Source organism: Hypomesus nipponensis, chromosome 6, assembly GCF_054491055.1.
Source record: "Hypomesus nipponensis isolate SF chromosome 6, ASM5449105v1, whole genome shotgun sequence".
NCBI classification, from domain to species: Eukaryota; Metazoa; Chordata; class Actinopteri; order Osmeriformes; family Osmeridae; genus Hypomesus; species Hypomesus nipponensis.
In genome coordinates, this window is record NC_140366.1 from 12,166,066 (window position 1) to 12,184,380 (window position 18,315).

At 50.1% G+C, this 18,315-nt stretch overlaps 1 protein-coding gene across 2 annotated transcripts in view; it reads right to left on the reverse strand.

The window, feature by feature from the left end:
* eva1aa (eva-1 homolog A, regulator of programmed cell death a) overlaps positions 1-18,315 on the reverse strand; it is a 58,777-nt gene that overhangs the window by 29,779 nt on the left and 10,683 nt on the right. The window contains exons 2-5 of one of the 2 annotated variants that reach the window (XM_084700800.1): positions 12,689-12,909; positions 11,077-11,203; positions 9,785-9,937; positions 1,610-1,753 (exon numbers count right to left, since the gene is read on the reverse strand). In XM_084700800.1, coding sequence (XP_084556926.1) covers positions 1,610-1,753; positions 9,785-9,937; positions 11,077-11,203; positions 12,689-12,909 — 645 coding nt within the window. Of the gene's footprint in view, positions 1-1,609; positions 1,754-9,784; positions 9,938-11,076; positions 11,204-11,695; positions 11,860-12,688; positions 12,910-18,315 lie in introns of those variants that run through there. The other variant, XM_084700801.1, reaches the window with a different exon arrangement.

An 18,315-nucleotide genomic window follows, 5' to 3' on the forward strand; every position in this document is an offset into this window, starting at 1 on the left:
ACACATACCTTTGGCTACACACACACACACACACACACACACACACAAACCTTGGCTACATACACAGTCACATGTACATACCTAGGCTATATACATACACAAACACACACCTAGGCTAACGCACACACACATGCACACACAGGCTTCATACACACACACACACACACACAAACACATACACACCTAGGCTACATACCTAGGCTACATACACACATACCTAGGTTACATACACACAAACACACACCAAGGTAACGTCCATACACACATACATATACAGTAGGCTACACACATAAACACACTCCAAGGCTACACACACAAACACATACATAGGGTACACACACACCCAAACATACACATCCTGACTACAAACACACACACAGTCTGCCCCTCTTCCTTGTATATAGCACACATTACCGTCCATGAAAAATGATACCCTAAAATTACAACTTTTTCAAGCCTCAAGTGACTTCATGTCTACTACAGCTAGAATGATTTAGTCTTGCCAGCCTCCGCCCCCTAACCACCCAAACCCCTGTCCCCACCCCCCTCCATCACACACAAACATACATTCCCTCCATGTAATGTCAAACACATTACACCTCCCCCAGCCTTCTCTTCTCTCCATGCCCCCCCTGGCCCTCTCTCTCTCTCTCTCTCTCTCTCTCTCTCTCTCTCTCTCTCTCTCTCTCTCTCTCTCTCTCTCTCTCTCTCTCCCACACACATCAACCTGTTGGAGCTTTTAGGAGGACACAGTCTAGACTGATCCAGGGTCTCTTACAGTTGTATACTTGAGAAGGGTTGAATGGCTCAGAAAGCATTTGAAGGTGTGAGGGATTGGGGAAGATGGTAATGGATGTGTGTTCATGCGTCTGTGTGGATGTCTTAGTGTGTGTGTGTGAGTGAATGATATGTCTGGTGTGAAAGGCTCCAGAGCTTGTCACTGATGGATCGATTCCTGGATTTGAGGGCGTCTGGACAATGTGAGTGTGTGTTTGTGTGAGTGCGTGTGTATGTGGTTAATGAATTATGGTTTGACAGTTCAGGATGGGCCTGGGGGTGGGGAACAGACAGAGGAAACTCTCTTTCCTCCGAGAGAGAGCGAGGGGGGAGAGAGAGACACAGAGAGAGAGCAACGGAGAGAGGGGGGGCTATAAAAAGGAACTGCTCAAAAGTGAACATCACCACCCCTCCCTTCCTCTCACCATCATCACATAGCTGATTAACAACCGTGGAGACTCCACCCCTGATGACACCACACACGGATAGAGGTGGAGGGGGCTGGGGGGGAGGAGGGAGAAGAGAAAGAGAGAGAAGAGAAAGAGAGAAGGGAGTTTTATAAAGCAGAGAGCACGTTGTTTCCTACAGTGGTGTTTGAAGAGAGACAGAGAATGAGAGAGCTAAGCTGAGAAAGACAGACGGACCAATCAAACACAATGCTCTTACTACCTGTAGCTTTTACGATCTGCAACGTAGAGAAATACCTCGTCTCAAATGTGAGAGACCACCACCCCCTACTGGCCAGAGAGAGAACTGCTCTAACTCTGCAGAAGGGTTTGCAGTTTAGAAGAAGGAGGGGAGAGAGGGGTGAGGGTAGGAGTGAGGGACTCACCACAGGTGTAGATGACACTGAGGTACTTCCTTGTCCCGGAATAACACGGGTCTCCAAACTCCCTTGTGGACACTCGAACCGAACAGCTCTTCCTCCCCTGGCAACGGGCCGTCAAGACCTCGAGAGACACGCCCGACTGGCAATCTAGGAGAGAGAGAGTGAGGGGGCAAAGAAAGAGTTGCCAAATTAGGTTTACATCTGTCTAGTCTACTGTACACTGTACAACAACCAGCGCGTCTATGAGCGATGTGAGAGTGCTGATCGAGCTGCTGCACTTCAGAGGAGGACAAAGGGCTACATGAGCTTCTGTCAGCTGCGACAGAGAGCATCGCCATAGTCAAAGAGGTGCACACACTTTGAGAACAGAGGGAGCGACACCTCAGACACACTCTGGCCTACAATGGCTGCAGCACAGGGGCCTCTATCGACAGCCTTCCCAAAAGTCAGCCAACGTTGGCCCCCCATTGTCTCCTGACACCTGATCTGTGTGTGTGTGTTTAAAGAGACAGACCCCCTGTCACCGTGATGGATGGGAGGGTCATCCGTCTTCGAACTGAGCATCGGACATGTCTCTCCTCTCGTGTTTCCTCCTTTCCTTCCTTCTCCAATCCTCTCATCCCCTCTCCTCTCTTCACCTCTCTTCTCCTCTCCCCTGTCCCTCCTCCATCCCTGTCTCAGACCAGTATGATGGAGGACGCTGACCGGCTGCCCATCAGAGGAGATAGAACCCAGAGCAGCTGTCTGTGAGGATCCCTGTTCCTCAGACTGACCCCCGAGCTCTATCAGCATATCTACTCCATGACCCTGGGAAGCTACAAAGCGAAGCACCTTAAATCCAGATGTATGTCTCAAATCTATGTCCAGATATGTCCTGGATCTAATACAGATCAGGACAGTTCATTAACAGTGTGGTTGTGTTCACATTAGAATACACTTAACCTCCGTAAACTTGGATAAACAGGAACTACAACCAGACGAATGGAATCCACCAACAGAACCTGATTTGGACAATGATGACCCCCAACACCTAGAGAGGGACACGGTTCCCTCTGACCCGTCCCCCCCATCCCCCCCATCCCCACTTTCATCACACCTAGCCCCACTCCAACCCCTGCTAGTAGCAAGTCCTTGTCTCTTTCCACAGGCCCATCTGGAAGTAGGCCGCCCGCTCCCCTCGCCGGCCGACCCCCCTGGGAATGTTGCTAAGGCCTGGTTCTGCATGAACGCCCTCCCCCCCAGACCTGTCCGACACGCTCCGTAAAAACTCAAAACAGAGAGAGAGGACTTCCCCCTTTGAACCCGGATACGGGACCCCAATCCACCCCCACCCCCCAAACACACCATGCCCCCTGAGAGATGAGAGGGGGTAAGAACCCACATGTCACAAGTCAACCCACACGTCAACAAGCCTACGACGAATGATGATGAGGGTCAGGGGTCAAATTGTCCATTCAGGAAATAAAGGACAGCCAATCGGGGGAGTGTCTGTGAGACGTCTCCATATCCGGTTCTAACCTCTCTGGAATGTTCTAACCAGAAGGGTTGCAGGAGCCATAAAAGAAAATCAAAGCTGCGTCTTAAAGGTTTTGAACACCAAGATGTCCACTAAACACAGAGAACGCCGACCGTGACAATAAACCTGTTTCTGATCAAAGATAATTAGACAAATCTATATACATTATGTATAAACACACTGAAGCATATTCTTCAAGTTCAACATATTATCAATTTAACCAGCTGACAGAAACACAATCTAAATGTACTATATCATTATTTTGGAGTAAAACCCAAAATATATACCTAAAGAGTAATGTTCTTCGGGTTGAAACGGGCTCCAATCCCAAATAGTTTATAATACATGAATGACTCAAAAATGATATACTATATATGGATACATTGCAACTATATTTATACATAGACCATATTCTACACTTGTATACAGTTGAGTATCCAATACTATCCAAACACACATCATTATTATTTAACTTCCCCCAGGGCAGGCATTAAATAACAGTATCCTAACTTCCTATAAGCATGAACTCTGTAGTAGAGGGTCTAAAACGGTCCTCTACCCTCCCCAGCGTCTCCTGGCTCCCACCAGTATGAACTATAGATATCTGTAGCCCCCTGCTGAATGCTGACCTCCAGGTGGTGAGGATCCGCTTGGACCCGGTCCTGGATGAAGGGGGGGTGGAGGACGTACCCAGGTCACCCAGTGGGGGCTGACACAGTGTAATCCCTCACCCAGGATGTAGCAGGGTGCTGCTGGAACACAACCTGGGAACCAGACACGGGAAAACACCCCGACACTGAGAAGGTCGGACAGTTCTCACTGTCTACTTGACCCCTTACACACACAAACACACTCACACACACACACACAACCCACTCGGAAGTCCCCCTCTCCTCCAGTCCTGTAAGGAAGCTTGAGACCACAATTGCAATCTAACACATGAGTTGTAGGGAGCATTGAAGGGAGTTTGAAGGTGGGTTTGATTTTGATAGTAAGGTGTTGAAGTACGCAGAGCCGTGTGATCATAATGAATGGATCAATGCACTCCATGCAAGGACTATGCTTACAAATATTTCCTTGCAGATGACGTGTGGGTGTGTGTCTGTGTGTGTGTAGGTATTTGTGTGAGTGCGTCTGTGTGTGTCTGTGTGTGTGAAGGTGTCTGTGTTCTCTCTGTAAATCTCCTCGACTCCTGCCGTGTTTCGTTGTGTACTCCCACTTCTCCTCCTTTCCTGAAGGATTCTATCAGTGCGTGTCACGCTGAAAGCCTTCCCCAGGACCCCAAGGCTGAGTGATAGACAGGCCCCCATTAGCCAGGCCTTTGATTCGCCGTCATGGTGATTAGCGAAGCAGGGGGCCCAGCCAGGGGGTTTGGGGGGGGGGGGGGAAGCAGTCTGGCAGACACAGACAAAGACAGAGGAGGATTCTGCACCCCCCGTCTACACAAACACACACACACACACACACACAAACACACACAAAGATAGCCCTCAAAGTTCTGCTCATCTTAGAGATTCTCTCAAGCCTATCCCTGACCAACATGATCATGCTACACAACACACACACAACACACACACAGAGAATCTGCACAGATTAAAACAGCATTCCTGGAGGTTGACCTCCACTGGCTCCCATTAGCAGAGGTAACACAGACAGACAGGCATGTGACAGGCAGTCCACGCACACACACACACACACACACACACACACACACACACACACAGAAGACCATGTGTACCCACTATCTTCTTCTTCTACCCCTGCCGCCACCCCCAAATCAAATAACTTTTCACCTGACCTACTACACCTACCCAGAACAGGGTCGTATATGAAGGCCCCTGTCCACACACACACACACACACACGCACGCACGCACGCACACACACACACACACACACACACACACACACACACACACACACACACACACACACACACACTCTCTTATAACCTCACAACCTGCCACTTGATCAAGAGCAGCAAATTAACTGATCTGACAGTACTTCCTGCTACCTTAAACATACTTTCCCTGAATGATCTATAACAAAACAAATATTTTGGCAAGAACACACAAAAGGATACGCCCACACACATAACTTTCCTGGAAGGCACAAGACAATGAGAGGACATGTTGTCCAGAGGGAGCCTGGACCTCCTCTCATGACTGAGTCATCTCTACCATCTGATATGGGGCCCCTCAACCTGGTGCTGGGATGTCGACCACAAACACTCCTTTGAAACGGATGCAGGAGCTACAGTAGGTATACCACGCGCATATCTCTATCTGCAGTCACTGGGAGATACCCAGTCTTCTTAGCACACACACACACACACACATCAAAGAAACAGAAAATACAGTAGATATGCATTCATGTACATACATGTATACACATACAGACAAGCACACGCAACGTCTGCTGCGTGGGTGTGTGTGTAAGTTGATATCAGATTATCCGTTGAGTCAGAGGGGGGCTGAGTGTGAAAACAATCCCAGTCTAAACAGTATGTGTCAGTCCCGCCGGCCGAGCCAGTTCCTGGGGTCACTTCCTGGTATTCAGGATCAGCGTCCCCTCCACACAGGCATGGACCCTGGGCGCTGCTATTGCTATGACAACCCCAGAACGATCAAACCTGCTCACACTATTCCAGGACTGAGCAAACAGACAGAGTAGTGTGTGAATGTTTGTGTGTGTTGACGCCACCCCGGAGAAGTCTGCAGGCTGAATCATGCTGTACTCTGTATCTAGACCCTGTGTTCTGTAATCTCACATGGTCAACAAGTCTCATAACATAACAAAAATGGACAATAAAGTTGTGTTTCATTCAAACCACCAAGACTCCAGCTCCAGGCTAGTGATGTGCCCAGCAAACAAAGAGACTCTAGACTATAAAAAGAAAAGTACGTTTTTGAAAAAAGAAAAAAAGAAAGAAAAGACACATGCCAAACATGGAGGCCAATTTGGATGTCAGGAGGTGTGTGTGACACTAATGGAGGAGATGAGAGAGAGAGAGAGAGAGAGAGAGAGAGAGAGAAAGAGAGAGAGGGAGGGAGGGAGGGAGAGAGAGAGAGAGAGAGAGAGAGAGAGAGAGAGAGAGAGAGAGAGAGAGAGAGAGAGAGAGAGAGAGAGAGAGCTGGCCTGGACTCTTATCCTCTTCCTCAGATAAAGGAAGAGGATAAGAGAGCAGGGAGGAGGGCTGAAGGGATGAGAAAGGAGAGAGGAGTGCTGGACGTGCTCTTTGAGGATTCTCCCCACACCGACAGCTCTGTCCACAGCCCAGCACCAGGCCAGAGGAACGCACAGATCAAACAGGACCAGTCTACAGTATGTGTACAGTGTGTGTGTGTGTGTGTGTGTGTGTGTGTGTGAGCAGGTGTCAGGAACAGTCTAGGTTCAGGTGGTACAGGTGGAGCTCCTCAGGCAACTTACTGTTCAACCACTAACCACACACACACACACACACGCATACGTACACACCCACAGACCCACACAGGTTGGTTTTCACACACATGCACACCACCAACACATGCACACTATCACAGACCGACATTTCCATTATAAGTGAATACAGCATGGATAAAGAGCTCTGACCAAACACACAAAACTTAGAGAGGTTAGAACGTTTACAGATAATGAACACTGTTCCTCAGAACTGTCACTCAACACAGCCATCTTCCTCCTCCAGTGACAAAGACGACACATCAAAGCCTGAGTGACAGGGGTTCCTGCTTGGTCACCACTAAGTACTGTCTGTCACTGAATGAATGTGCCTGTGTGTGTGCTGGTGTGTGTGTGTGTGTGTTGGGGGGGGGGTGGCAGAGAATGGAGAAAGACAGAAGCTGAAGGATGTGTATATGGTGTGTGTGTGTGTCTAACTCGTATTTGAAACGATTATCTCGCCTATTGTAACATCCTCCTACTGTTACAGTACAGGACAATCAGTCTAATGCACAGATGCAAGCTACTGTGTTCGTTCTCCCTGGGAAACTCTCTGTGTCTTTCATCCCAGGACCACCTGGCGGTGTGGTGGTGACACTGGCATCCCGTCACAACCTGCTCCCACACGGCACAAAGGGGACAAACACACAATGCAGTTCTTCATATCTGTCTCTGATTACCATGTGACTGACATCTGATTCAGCCTGCTGACCCAGTCGTGACGCCTCCGACTCACACAGATGTGTGCGCGCAACACACACACTGGCGTGCGAGCACACACACACACACACAGACACAGATACACAGGAACACACAGGAACACACTAACACAGGAACTCACAGATGCGTAACACACCATCCCACTCCAGGGCATGTCCCAGTGCATTGTTTGAATAGTGAATCATGACAAATGACACCGGACACTAGTCCTGCCTGACCCACACCTTCAACCAGACCCCTCCTCTACCTAACACAATGTCTCCACACACACACACACACACACACACCAGGGGCCACTATGTCTCTGATATTAAGGCAATGTCTCCACACAAACACTCTACACAAAACATCTGAAATGCCAGATACATCGGGTGATTCTTCTCCTTCGGGAAATTGTGAAAAGGTCTTAATGTGTAATTATCGATAAACCTATTTCTGCGTTTATTGTCTTCAAACCCCGGCCCTGTGTGACAGCGCCCAGCTAACACTACGCTCCGCAGGAGCCTGGACAACACAGCAGTAGCCATGGTTACAGTGACACCTGTCATGGTTCCAAGAATGCAGCTATTAAAATTCCCTTCAACAAGAATGAGCTACATCTGATCATCTCTTTACAGTATCCACATACACACACACCCACACACACACACAATGTACACATACACACACAAAACTTAATACTGTCCCTTACTACGAGCCAAGCTCTCCAGATGACAGAGACATCTGATATACATTCCACTCCTATTCCCCTGGCAGTATGTGTATGTGTGTGTGTGTGTGTGTGTATGTGTATGTATGTGGATACTGTAAATAGATATCTCAATGTCCTCTCAAACTTGAGCAACAGTTAACATGAACATGACACGAACCACTTCAAACCAAACCCATGTGATGCCACAACAGAGCAGAGCTACAAAGTGTCTTCAGTCCAGGTGTTCTCTGTCTGGACTGGCCTCAGAGTGGCTCTGTCTGAGTCTGGCCTCAGAGTGGCTCTGTCTGGCCTGGCCTCAGAGTGGCTCTGTCTGGCCTGGCCTCAGAGTGGCTCTGTCTGAGTCTGGCCTCAGAGTGGCTCTGTCTGGCCTGGCCTCAGAGTGGCTCTGTCTGGCCTGGCCTCAGAGTGGCTCTGTCTGGCCTGGCCTCAGAGTGGCTCTGTCTGGCCTGGCCTCAGAGTGGCTCTGTCTGGCCTGGCCTCAGAGTGGCTCTGTCTGAGTCTGGCCTCAGAGTGGCTCTGTCTGAGTCTGGCCTCAGAGTGGCTCTGTCTGGCCTGGCCTCAGAGTGGCTCTGTCTGGCCTGGCCTCAGAGTGGCTCTGTCTGGCCTGGCCTCAGAGTGGCTCTGTCTGGCCTGGCCTCAGAGTGGCTCTGTCTGAGTCTGGCCTCAGAGTGGCTCTGTCTGGCCTGGCCTCAGAGTGGCTCTGTCTGGCCTGGCCTCAGAGTGGCTCTGTCTGGCCTGGCCTCAGAGTGGCTCTGTCTGGCCTGGCCTCAGAGTGGCTCTGTCTGGCCTGGCCTCAGAGTGGCTCTGTCTGGCCTGGCCTCAGAGTGGCTCTGTCTGAGTCTGGCCTCAGAGTGGCTCTGTCTGGCCTGGCCTCAGAGTGGCTCTGTCTGAGTCTGGCCTCAGAGTGGCTCTGTCTGGCCTGGCCTCAGAGTGGCTCTGTCTGGCCTGGCCTCAGAGTGGCTCTGTCTGGCCTGGCCTCAGAGTGGCTCTGTCTGGCCTGGCCTCAGAGTGGCTCTGTCTGGCCTGGCCTCAGAGTGGCTCTGTCTGGCCTGGCCTCAGAGTGGCTCTGTCTGGCCTGGCCTCAGAGTGGCTCTGTCTGGCCTGGCCTCAGAGTGGCTCTGTCTGGCCTGGCCTCAGAGTGGCTCTGTCTGGCCTGGCCTCAGAGTGGCTCTGTCTGAGTCTGGCCTCAGAGTGGCTCTGTCTGGCCTGGCCTCAGAGTGGCTCTGTCTGGCCTGGCCTCAGAGTGGCTCTGTCTGGCCTGGCCTCAGAGTGGCTCTGTCTGGCCTGGCCTCAGAGTGGCTCTGTCTGGCCTGGCCTCAGAGTGGCTCTGTCTGGCCTGGCCTCAGAGTGGCTCTGTCTGAGTCTGGCCTCAGAGTGGCTCTGTCTGAGTCTGGCCTCAGAGTGGCTCTGTCTGAGCCTGGCCTCAGAGTGGCTTTGGGACCATTACAGGTGTTGTAGAGTGAACCTGGTTGCTTCTCAGTCCAGATCTGATCTGAAGTTTAGTCCCAAAGCCTCCACAACTCTGCACCACAAGCCTCTACACACAGTTAGTCAGGCAGCCAGTGAGGGAAGGTAGAGTACCATTTATTTAACCTGTATTGGAGACAGGCTGACATGACAGTGTCTGGGAATGTGATTGGTAAGAGAGTGTTGGAGGGTATTCAAGTTTTACGTTCATTTTGTTCACGAATACAGGTACAGATCCAGGCCCAGCAGCGGCAGTGGTCGAGGAGCAGGAGGTGGTGGAGAGGGACAGCAGAGGGACACGGAGGGGACTAGAGTGGCGGTCTCACCTACGGACGGCGCCCTCCAGTGGTGGGGAGGACACTCCAGGATGCCCTGCTGGGTCCGTCCGAACATGGCGGAGTAGACAGCGATCTGCATGCCCTGCTTACAGCTCAGCTTCATCCTCTCCTCCTCACACGCCACCTTGCTCTTATACTCATCTGAGAGGATGGAGGGAAGGAGGGACGGGTGGACAGATGGAGGGGATGGAGGAAGGGATTGGAGGGAAGGAGAGGAAAGGAAGGAAAGATGGGTGGGTGAAAGATGGAGAGAGGGAGGAATAGAGAGAACAAGCAAGAGAGAGAGAGGAGAGAGAGAGAGAGAGAGAGAGAGAGAGAGAGAGAGAGAGAGAGAGAGAGAGAGAGAGAGAGAGAGGTAGAGCATGAGGGTGTTAGCCACAAAAACACTTGGATATTACTTTTGTGCTGCAGCAGACTGCATAGTAATGTGAATTTGGGGAGAAGTCCTGTCTTTAGAAACCATTTATGGTGGTCATAAACTAATGAGAAAGGGATGGATTCATAATAACTAGGAAAACACAGAGATGTGCTTTTCAGTGGGCATGTGCAGCCATGTACTGGCATTCCAGATGAGACACATAACAGTTGACCTGTAACAGAGTAGGTCTACTGGCTCTGAGGGGAGCTCAAAAGGAATGCAGCAGTGAGTGGGAGAGAGAGAGAAAGAGCGAGAGAGAGAGAGAGAGAGAGAGAGCGGCTCCAGCATCATTTCTTCCCCCCTCTCCCCTTCTCTCTCTCTTTCCCTCCCTCCCTTCCTCCTTCCTTCCTTTCATGGGCAGTGACACCTGCCCGTTGCACCTCACTAGCATCCCATGCAGCCATTCTGCTGTGCCCGGAGAGAAGTCATTGGTTAAGTGACAAAGAACAAAGAGCTGTTGATTGGATGGCTTTCTGGTGGAGAAGAGAAAGGGGAGGGGTCAGTGGATTAGTGCCCGCTCCTGGTCAGTTGAGTGTGACTGCCTGTCCACTGTAGAGTCACACACACACACAGGGTCGTAAAAGGTGACTTCACTCTGGGTGGGATTAGAACACTGTTTTGCTTCCTCTGGAATGATCCACTCTGCTACCTCCGGAGAGAGAGGCATGGGGTGAGTGTGACAAGGGGTGGGAGGGAGAACGGGGGGGGTGGGAGATGGAGGAGAAAGAGAGAGAGAGAGAGAGAGAGAGAGAGAGAGAGAGAGAGAGAGAGAGAGAGAGAGAGAGAGAGAGAGAGAGAAAGAGAGACCAAAAGAAGAACAGAGAGGAGGACAATGTGAGGGAGGTGTCACTGAGAGACTTACAAGGCCTGCACTTGTAGCCCACAGTGAGGTGTCTGCTGGGGCTGCCAGGACATTGGTCTGTCCCGAAGAGACGGCTGTTAACCACGACCTGACAGCTCCTCCTGTCCTGGCACTCATCCAACATCTTCTACAGGGAGGGAGGTGGAGGGGGAGGGAGGGGGGGAGGAAGGGGAGAGAGAGAACAATTCAAAGAACAAAGTTAGCGCTGGTGAGACTGGCGGCAAACAAACTTAAAACCACTTCAAACGCCCTCCTTCCAAGGCGGGTCTTCTATGGGAATACTGCTACTGACAGGAAACTACCTAGCATAAGAGCTAACCCCGCCTTCTCCTCTCTCCTCCTCTCTTCTCCTCTCTTCTCCTCTTCTCTCCTCCTCTCTCCTCCTCTATTCTCCTCTCTTCTCCTCTCTCCTCTTCTCTCCTCCTCTCTTCTCCTCTCTTCTCCTCTCCTCTTTGTCTCCAGTTACTCCCCTGTACCTCCCCGTGGTTGGGTCACACAGGTAAGTGCATTCCACAACACGGGAATTCTCCCTCGGCATATCATTCCCAGGACCCACAGGAAATTAAAATGCTTCGGAGAACTCCCATGAGTCACCTCTCCCCTCCACTGCCCTACCCACCTCTCCTCCCTTAGACTCAAGAGTCCTTTCCTGTCTTCTCTTTCTTCTTTTCTTTTCTTTTCTCTTCTCTTCTCTTTTTTGTTGTTGCCGGTACTGCCCACCTGTTGTGTTGGGTATTTACAACTTGTGGTTTACCGCCATGGGGTGAATCTCGCCAGGTGACCTGCGAGTGTTCCTGTAAAAATCCAACGCGCCGCCCACGTGGATTTGAAGCGTGTCTGCAGCCTTAAAGCGCACGCTGACATGTTGCCACGCGTCATTAGAGGAACACAACGCTCAGGGAGACGCTGCGGAGAAATGAAACACAACCACCCCACACACCTCCACCCCACACACTCCCACCCCACATGCTGCCAGACTCACTCGATCTCTGGAAACACCTATCACTAACCACAGGTGGAGCACAGTTTCTGCAGTAAATCAAGAGGGTGATGTCATCAGGTACTATAAGAAGTTCTCTCAGCAGGTTGTAAAGCTGGGGATTGAGGGTACGCTCTCAGAACCCTGCTGGCTTGAGACAGAACCAGACACCACACCATGGAGGAGCACGAGGAGAAAAAAACACCCTTGTCTCTCATGGGGTGACCAAGGAGATGGCTGTGTAGCAGAAACCTTGACTGGAGTATGTCTGTAAGTGTGTGTTTGTTTCTCCACAAAAAACACACACAAAAGGCTTCCGGTCCAGCCACAACCAAATCAATTGAAGAGAGAATGGCTTTGTGTGTGGGGGCCAGGGCCAGACTGACTCCCTACAGAGGAACAAGCTCAACTCTGGGGTGTCAGTACTGACCCTGGAGTCTATTAAGGGAGGGAGGGAAAGTAAGAGAGAGACACCGAAAGAAAGAGAGACATAGAGGGAGGGAAAGATCGGGAGAGATGTTGCAAGGGAGAGAGCAACAGACGGAGAAAGAGAGAAACGCAGAGATACGAACAGTGAGAGAATCCCATGAAGATAAACCAACATCACCACATCAGCTAAGACAGCACTGGTACCTGCAGGGCAGTAGACACAGAACAGTGTGAGTCATCCTCTCGTGGGCGTGTCTCTGTGAAGGCTTGGTGATAGGCCGGGCACTGCAGTGGGTGGGAGGGGCCTCTCCTGCCGTAGAAAGCTGTTTGGACGGTGATTGTGGTGCGGGGCGGGCAGCGCACAGACAGGATGTCTCCGTCACACGCCTGCTCGGTGTAGTTCCTCAACACTTTGGACAGGTAACCTAAAAGGAAAGGATGCCACAGCAACGGTTACTAAGGACACGCCCGGAAGGCAACAATCTGTGGCTTTCTTGTTTTGATCTCTCTGAGCAAACCCATCCTGACAGCTGGGATGATTGTGTGTGTGTGAGGTCTGTCAGGGTGGAGGGGGAGGCCTGTGCGTGTCTAAATCACCAGGAAGTTCAAACGCACCATTCACACTGTGTCTTTACACAAGCCGTCTTTACAATCGGTCCACTGTACAAAAACATCATTCAGAATAAATAGAATCAGCTTAGCAAAGCAGACAGAAACCTAGTGCATCCACACACACGCACACACACACACGCAGTTCAGTATTGCTTGCTTAGTCTTGCATGAGTTGGACAACCTCAGGGCCTCCTCTCACCTCTTTCCTTTCTCCTAATCCCTAATTTCATGGTGATGTCATCCAGAGAGGCGTTATCGTGTAGCGTGGTGACTGTGTAGCGGGTGTGAAGACTTCTGTTTGTTGTTATTGTTCAGTACCACGCTTTGTGGAACAAACACCATGAAAACCAAGGGGAACGCCTCTGTGGTCTCTCCTACACACACACACACACACACACACACTCAAATACACGTGAGAGGAACCTTAAGGAAGATCCCTCCATGGTCCATTAGTTGTGTTACATATCAACAAGCCCTGACAAACAAGTGCCTTCAGTCAACTATCTCAGACATGGCTCCAGGCCTGGCATACCACACACCACACAGATGCTAGGATAAACCCTCACCGTCATTAGCTACATTAGCAACCAGCCCTGCTGGAGAATAGACCATGTGTATTGGGAGCTGGTTAAGACTCTCTAGCTTAGCTGAAAGCTGCCTGTAAGCCTAGCTAACCAAGACTAAAGCTAAAGTCTAGTGTTTCAGCCTGTTTCCATCTGAGAGAGGTTTGTTTGGAGCCTCTTCTCAAGCTCAGTTCCAGGGATTGCACTGCACGCCTTGTCAGAGCCTGTCAGTCAGTCAGTCAGTCTGTCAGTCTGTCTGTCTGTCTGTCTGTCTGTCTGTCTGTCAGTCTGTCAGTCTGTCAGTCTGTCAGTCTGTCAGTCTGTCAGTCTGTCAGTCAGTCTGTCTGTCTGTCTGTCTGTCTGTCTGTCTGCCTGTCAGTCAGTCTGTTTGTCCGTCAGTCAAATGGCCTAACCTCTTCACAAAGCAACGGCACCATTAACATTCCTGCCTGTGCGAGGGAGAGAGGAGATAAAGGGGGGAGAGTACTGCTTTCTTCCTTCCTTTCTTTCCTTCCCTCTTTCTTTCCTATGGTGTCTATTTCTCCTTCTTTCCGGAACCTTTCAGTCAAGCTGACTGGCAGCTGGTGAAGGACCATTCAGACCACAGCCTACAGAGAGCTGGGAACTGCTTCCAGTCATGCATGTCTACTCACAGGACTTCATTGATAAAAACAAGCTTCATAACTCCAGTGTATGGATAAACACTGCTTATTTATTGTTTTGGATAGTGTAGAGAAGTACATGTCAAATCATGTATAGACACATACAAACTGACACCGGTCTCACAAGCTTATTGAGACACTGTGTTATCAGTCCATTGGTACACCAACCCTAAGCAGCTACATCATTAAGTGTGTGTGTGGTGTGTGTGGTGTGTGTGGAGTGTGTGTGTGGTGTGTGTGGAGTGTGTGTGGAGCCCTGAGAGCACACTGATATGTGTGAGCTGCCCTCTGCAGCAGTAAAACCAGACCAGGGGGGTATTCCAAAAAGCAGGTTATGCAACATAACCGGGTTAGTTAACCCACCAGCTGATTCACAATGTTGCAGCAACCTACTGGCAATGTTGCTACAACGCTGGGTGTCAGCTGGGGAGTTAACTTACCCGGGTCTGTCACATGACCTGCTTTCTGGAATCCCCCGCTGGTCATGAAGGCTAGGGCACAACAGCATCAGCAGGACAGCTCCAATAAGACGCTTCCAATTTACTGATGTCATCTTGAAAGCTGCAGTTGACATTGTAGCAGAATGAGGTGCAGACACACACACACACACACATACAGGCGTGTTGGCCTTGCCCGCTACATTCCCCGAGAGGGTGAGTGGGAACTTGGCATCTGAAAGGACCACACACAGACAAACAATAACAACAACGCAGCCCTCAGCAGAACTAGGATCACCACACTCAAGCCAACAGGCGATGATGGCCTGATGCAACAGTGTTAAGCTACAACCCTGGCTCTTCTTGTTGTGGTGTGTGTGGGTGTGTGTTTGCCTGTAGGGTGTCGGGGGCAGTGTGCAACCACCTCTGGGTCATGTACCGGGAGTCATGACTGGAGAGCAGATTTTTGAAATATGACTTATGTCTGATTACTTCTAAAATCATTCCTGTCATAAAGCAGTAACAAACCTAATCCTGAGGAAAAACACTTGTGCTTATGTCTTTATCATACAGATCTCAAGGAAGAAAATTTGATGCACAGAATTGTGGAACAATATGCCCCAAAAGCACACATTTGAACCAGGACAACGGGCATGTGGGGTGGTGAAACTGAAGACAACCACACTGAAGAACAGCTGTCCTTCTATCTTACAGGCTAAATAAAGAGCTTCTCCGAGGTGTAGGTCGCTCGCCTGGAGCCCCTTCAGCAACAGCCTCTCTGGAGCCACAGACACACTGATACACCTTCCTCCACGGCCGCTGCTCGGGGATTGTGGGTAAAAACAAACCGATTGTCTCACACATGCCTTGAGGCGTATTCTCAAGAATCTCCCTCATCTCTTACACCTTTTCGTTCTCTCTTTTCATTCCTCCCTCCCTCACTCTCTGTTTGTCTCTCTTTTTACGGTCTCTCGCTTCACACTCCCCTCTCTCACTTGCCTTGTTCTTCTTTTCTTTCTTTCTTTCTTCCTTTCTTTCTTTCTTTCTTTCTTTCTTTTTTCCCCATTCCTTTCCCAACTCTCTTAACCTTTATCTCTCTCTCTTTGTCTCTTCCCTCTCTCTCTCCTTGTCTCTGGCGGCGTGGTCATTGTTCCTGCGTTCCACCTGTTGATTGAAGCCTCCTTTCAGAGTGAACAATGGGGCGGGGTTATGACACCTGTGTAAACCAGCCAGCCAATGACAGCTGTCCCTCAGAGGCAGCGGTGGCGGAACAAAGCCAGACGTATTTCTTCCTCCGCCTCCTCCTCCGCCTCCTCTACAATCTCTTCCTTTTATCTCTCCCTCCTTTACTGGCTGTTTGACCTTCTCCCTCCATAAAGCCAGAGGGCTGGTATGTATGACTGTCTGGTTTATTTGTCTTCCATAAAACGCCACAGAAACTAAAGAAACCATCTCAGGTCTGCGGACAAAATGAATGAATATATGAATTAATGAATAAGTGAGTGAATTAATGGATAAATATTTGTATGAATCCACAAGAGGAGAAGACCAGCATGATAACAACACAACATCCCACCAGGCCTGTCATGTTAGCAAGTACTTCAAGCATGCAAAGAAGGACTATAATCATGGTTGCAAACATAAGCTGACATTTCCTTCTTGTACTGGCAGACATCAAATACATTTATGTTAGTTCTACATCTAATGCTACCCTAGACTGAGCTATTGTCACATTTTTCCCACAACAGCCAACAATGTTAACTCATCCCGAAATTGGACAACCACTACAATCCTGTGACCTGTCAGCCAATCATAGAGGATAGTGATTTATTCCTCATCTGTGGTCATGTGACCTGAGGACAGCTTGACCCGGCACTGGAGGGGTCAGGTAGGAAGAGGATTAGGGACGGACTGCTGTGCTTTGTCAACATCATAGACAGAGAGAGAGAGAGCGTGCGAGAGAGAGAGAGAGAGAGAGAGAGAGAGAGAGAGAGAGAGAGAGAGAGAGAGAGAGACAGAGAGAGAGAGAGGGAGAGGTGCAGAGCCAGAGAGAGGGAGATAAAGAGAGAGACTTCCTCCACAGGGATAACTGATTAGATCAAACATGGAAAAGGTCATCACACAGGCATGGTCCTGCCCCTAGAGTAAATACTACGCATGTGTATGTATGTGTGCATTTGGGAATGTGTTATCAACTAGTTTAGTAGGAAACCAGCACAACTGGACAGTTCTCAAGTCTGCAAGGAGGGTTGAGATGAGTAGGTAAGGAGAGGAGAGAGGAGAGAAAAGAAGGAAGGAGGTGGGAGGAGAAGAGAGAGGGAGGAGTTGGAGAAAATGGAGGTTGGATTCCACGGTGCTGTTCAGGGCCGTGTCTGTCTCTGGGTGTCTGAGGTGTAAGACTTCTCACAAGTTTCCCCAGGATTTGAAAGATGCCAACTCTTCCTATTGGACTAACAGGTAGCAACAATCAGCTGAACTTTACAGCTGTACAAGACAAAATAAAACAATTCTCATGGTGCAGCCATGACACGATGCATTGGTACAGTTTATTTGTCATGCAATTTAGCAGCCTGAACAATTCATCCACAAAGGCTTCTGTTGGACACTGTACTGTTTGTGGTATTTCATGCCAGAATGGGTTTCATGCAATTCCATCTGAGAATAGCATCAACTAATAACCCATGTGAGCGTCCAGAGCATTCCAGAGACGGCAGGCACCAGCCGCTCTTCATCTGGCGCTTCTGGACATGGCACATTTGCAGACAAACGGGACTTTATTGGTGTTATTTGGAGCCACTGCCAGCTGTGGAGGCAGTGGCCGGGAGGAGGAGCCTCCTTCATGTGGCGCTGAGGGGCCGAGCTGAGGTGGGCCTCCACACAGACGCTCTGGAAGAGCTCTCCTCACAGGCAGGAGGAGAAACACACTGGAGCCCAGGGGAGCACGTCCAGAGAGGGGAGGAGAGAGAGGGGGGCAGGGGGAGAGAGAGGGGTGGGGAAGGGGAGAGATAGAGGGATGGAGAGAGTAGGGCAGAGAGACGTTTGGAGAGTGAGAGAGTGGGGGGGGAGGGGGGGGGGAGCAAGTGAGGGCAAGACAAAGTGAGACAGGTCACGTTCCGCTAGCACTTGAATGAGACATGAGTCTCTAGAGTAAGGATGAGTGGGGAGCATTTGAAAAAAGAAAGTGTTTGTGTGTGAGTGAGTGAGTGAGAGAGAGAGAGAGAGAGAGAGAGAGAGAGAGAGAGAGAGAGAGAGAGAGAGAGAGAGAGAGAGAGAGAGAGAGAGAGAGAGAGAGAGAGAGAGAGAGAGAGAGAGAGAGAGAGAGAGAGAGAGAGAGAGAGAGAGCAAGTGCACGGACCAGATCTTTTAAAAGCACGTTTGCATGATCTGCAGGATGTGGCTGTAGTGGCCAGGCCTGGTGGCTTTAACTCCACTTCTCATTAACCTCCTTCGTTTCCCCTCCTTTTTTTTCTTTTTCTCTCTTTATATCCTCCTTTCCTCTTCTGTGCCTCCTCTCCTACTCCCTTCCTCTCCTGTACCTTATCTCCTCCTCTCCTGTT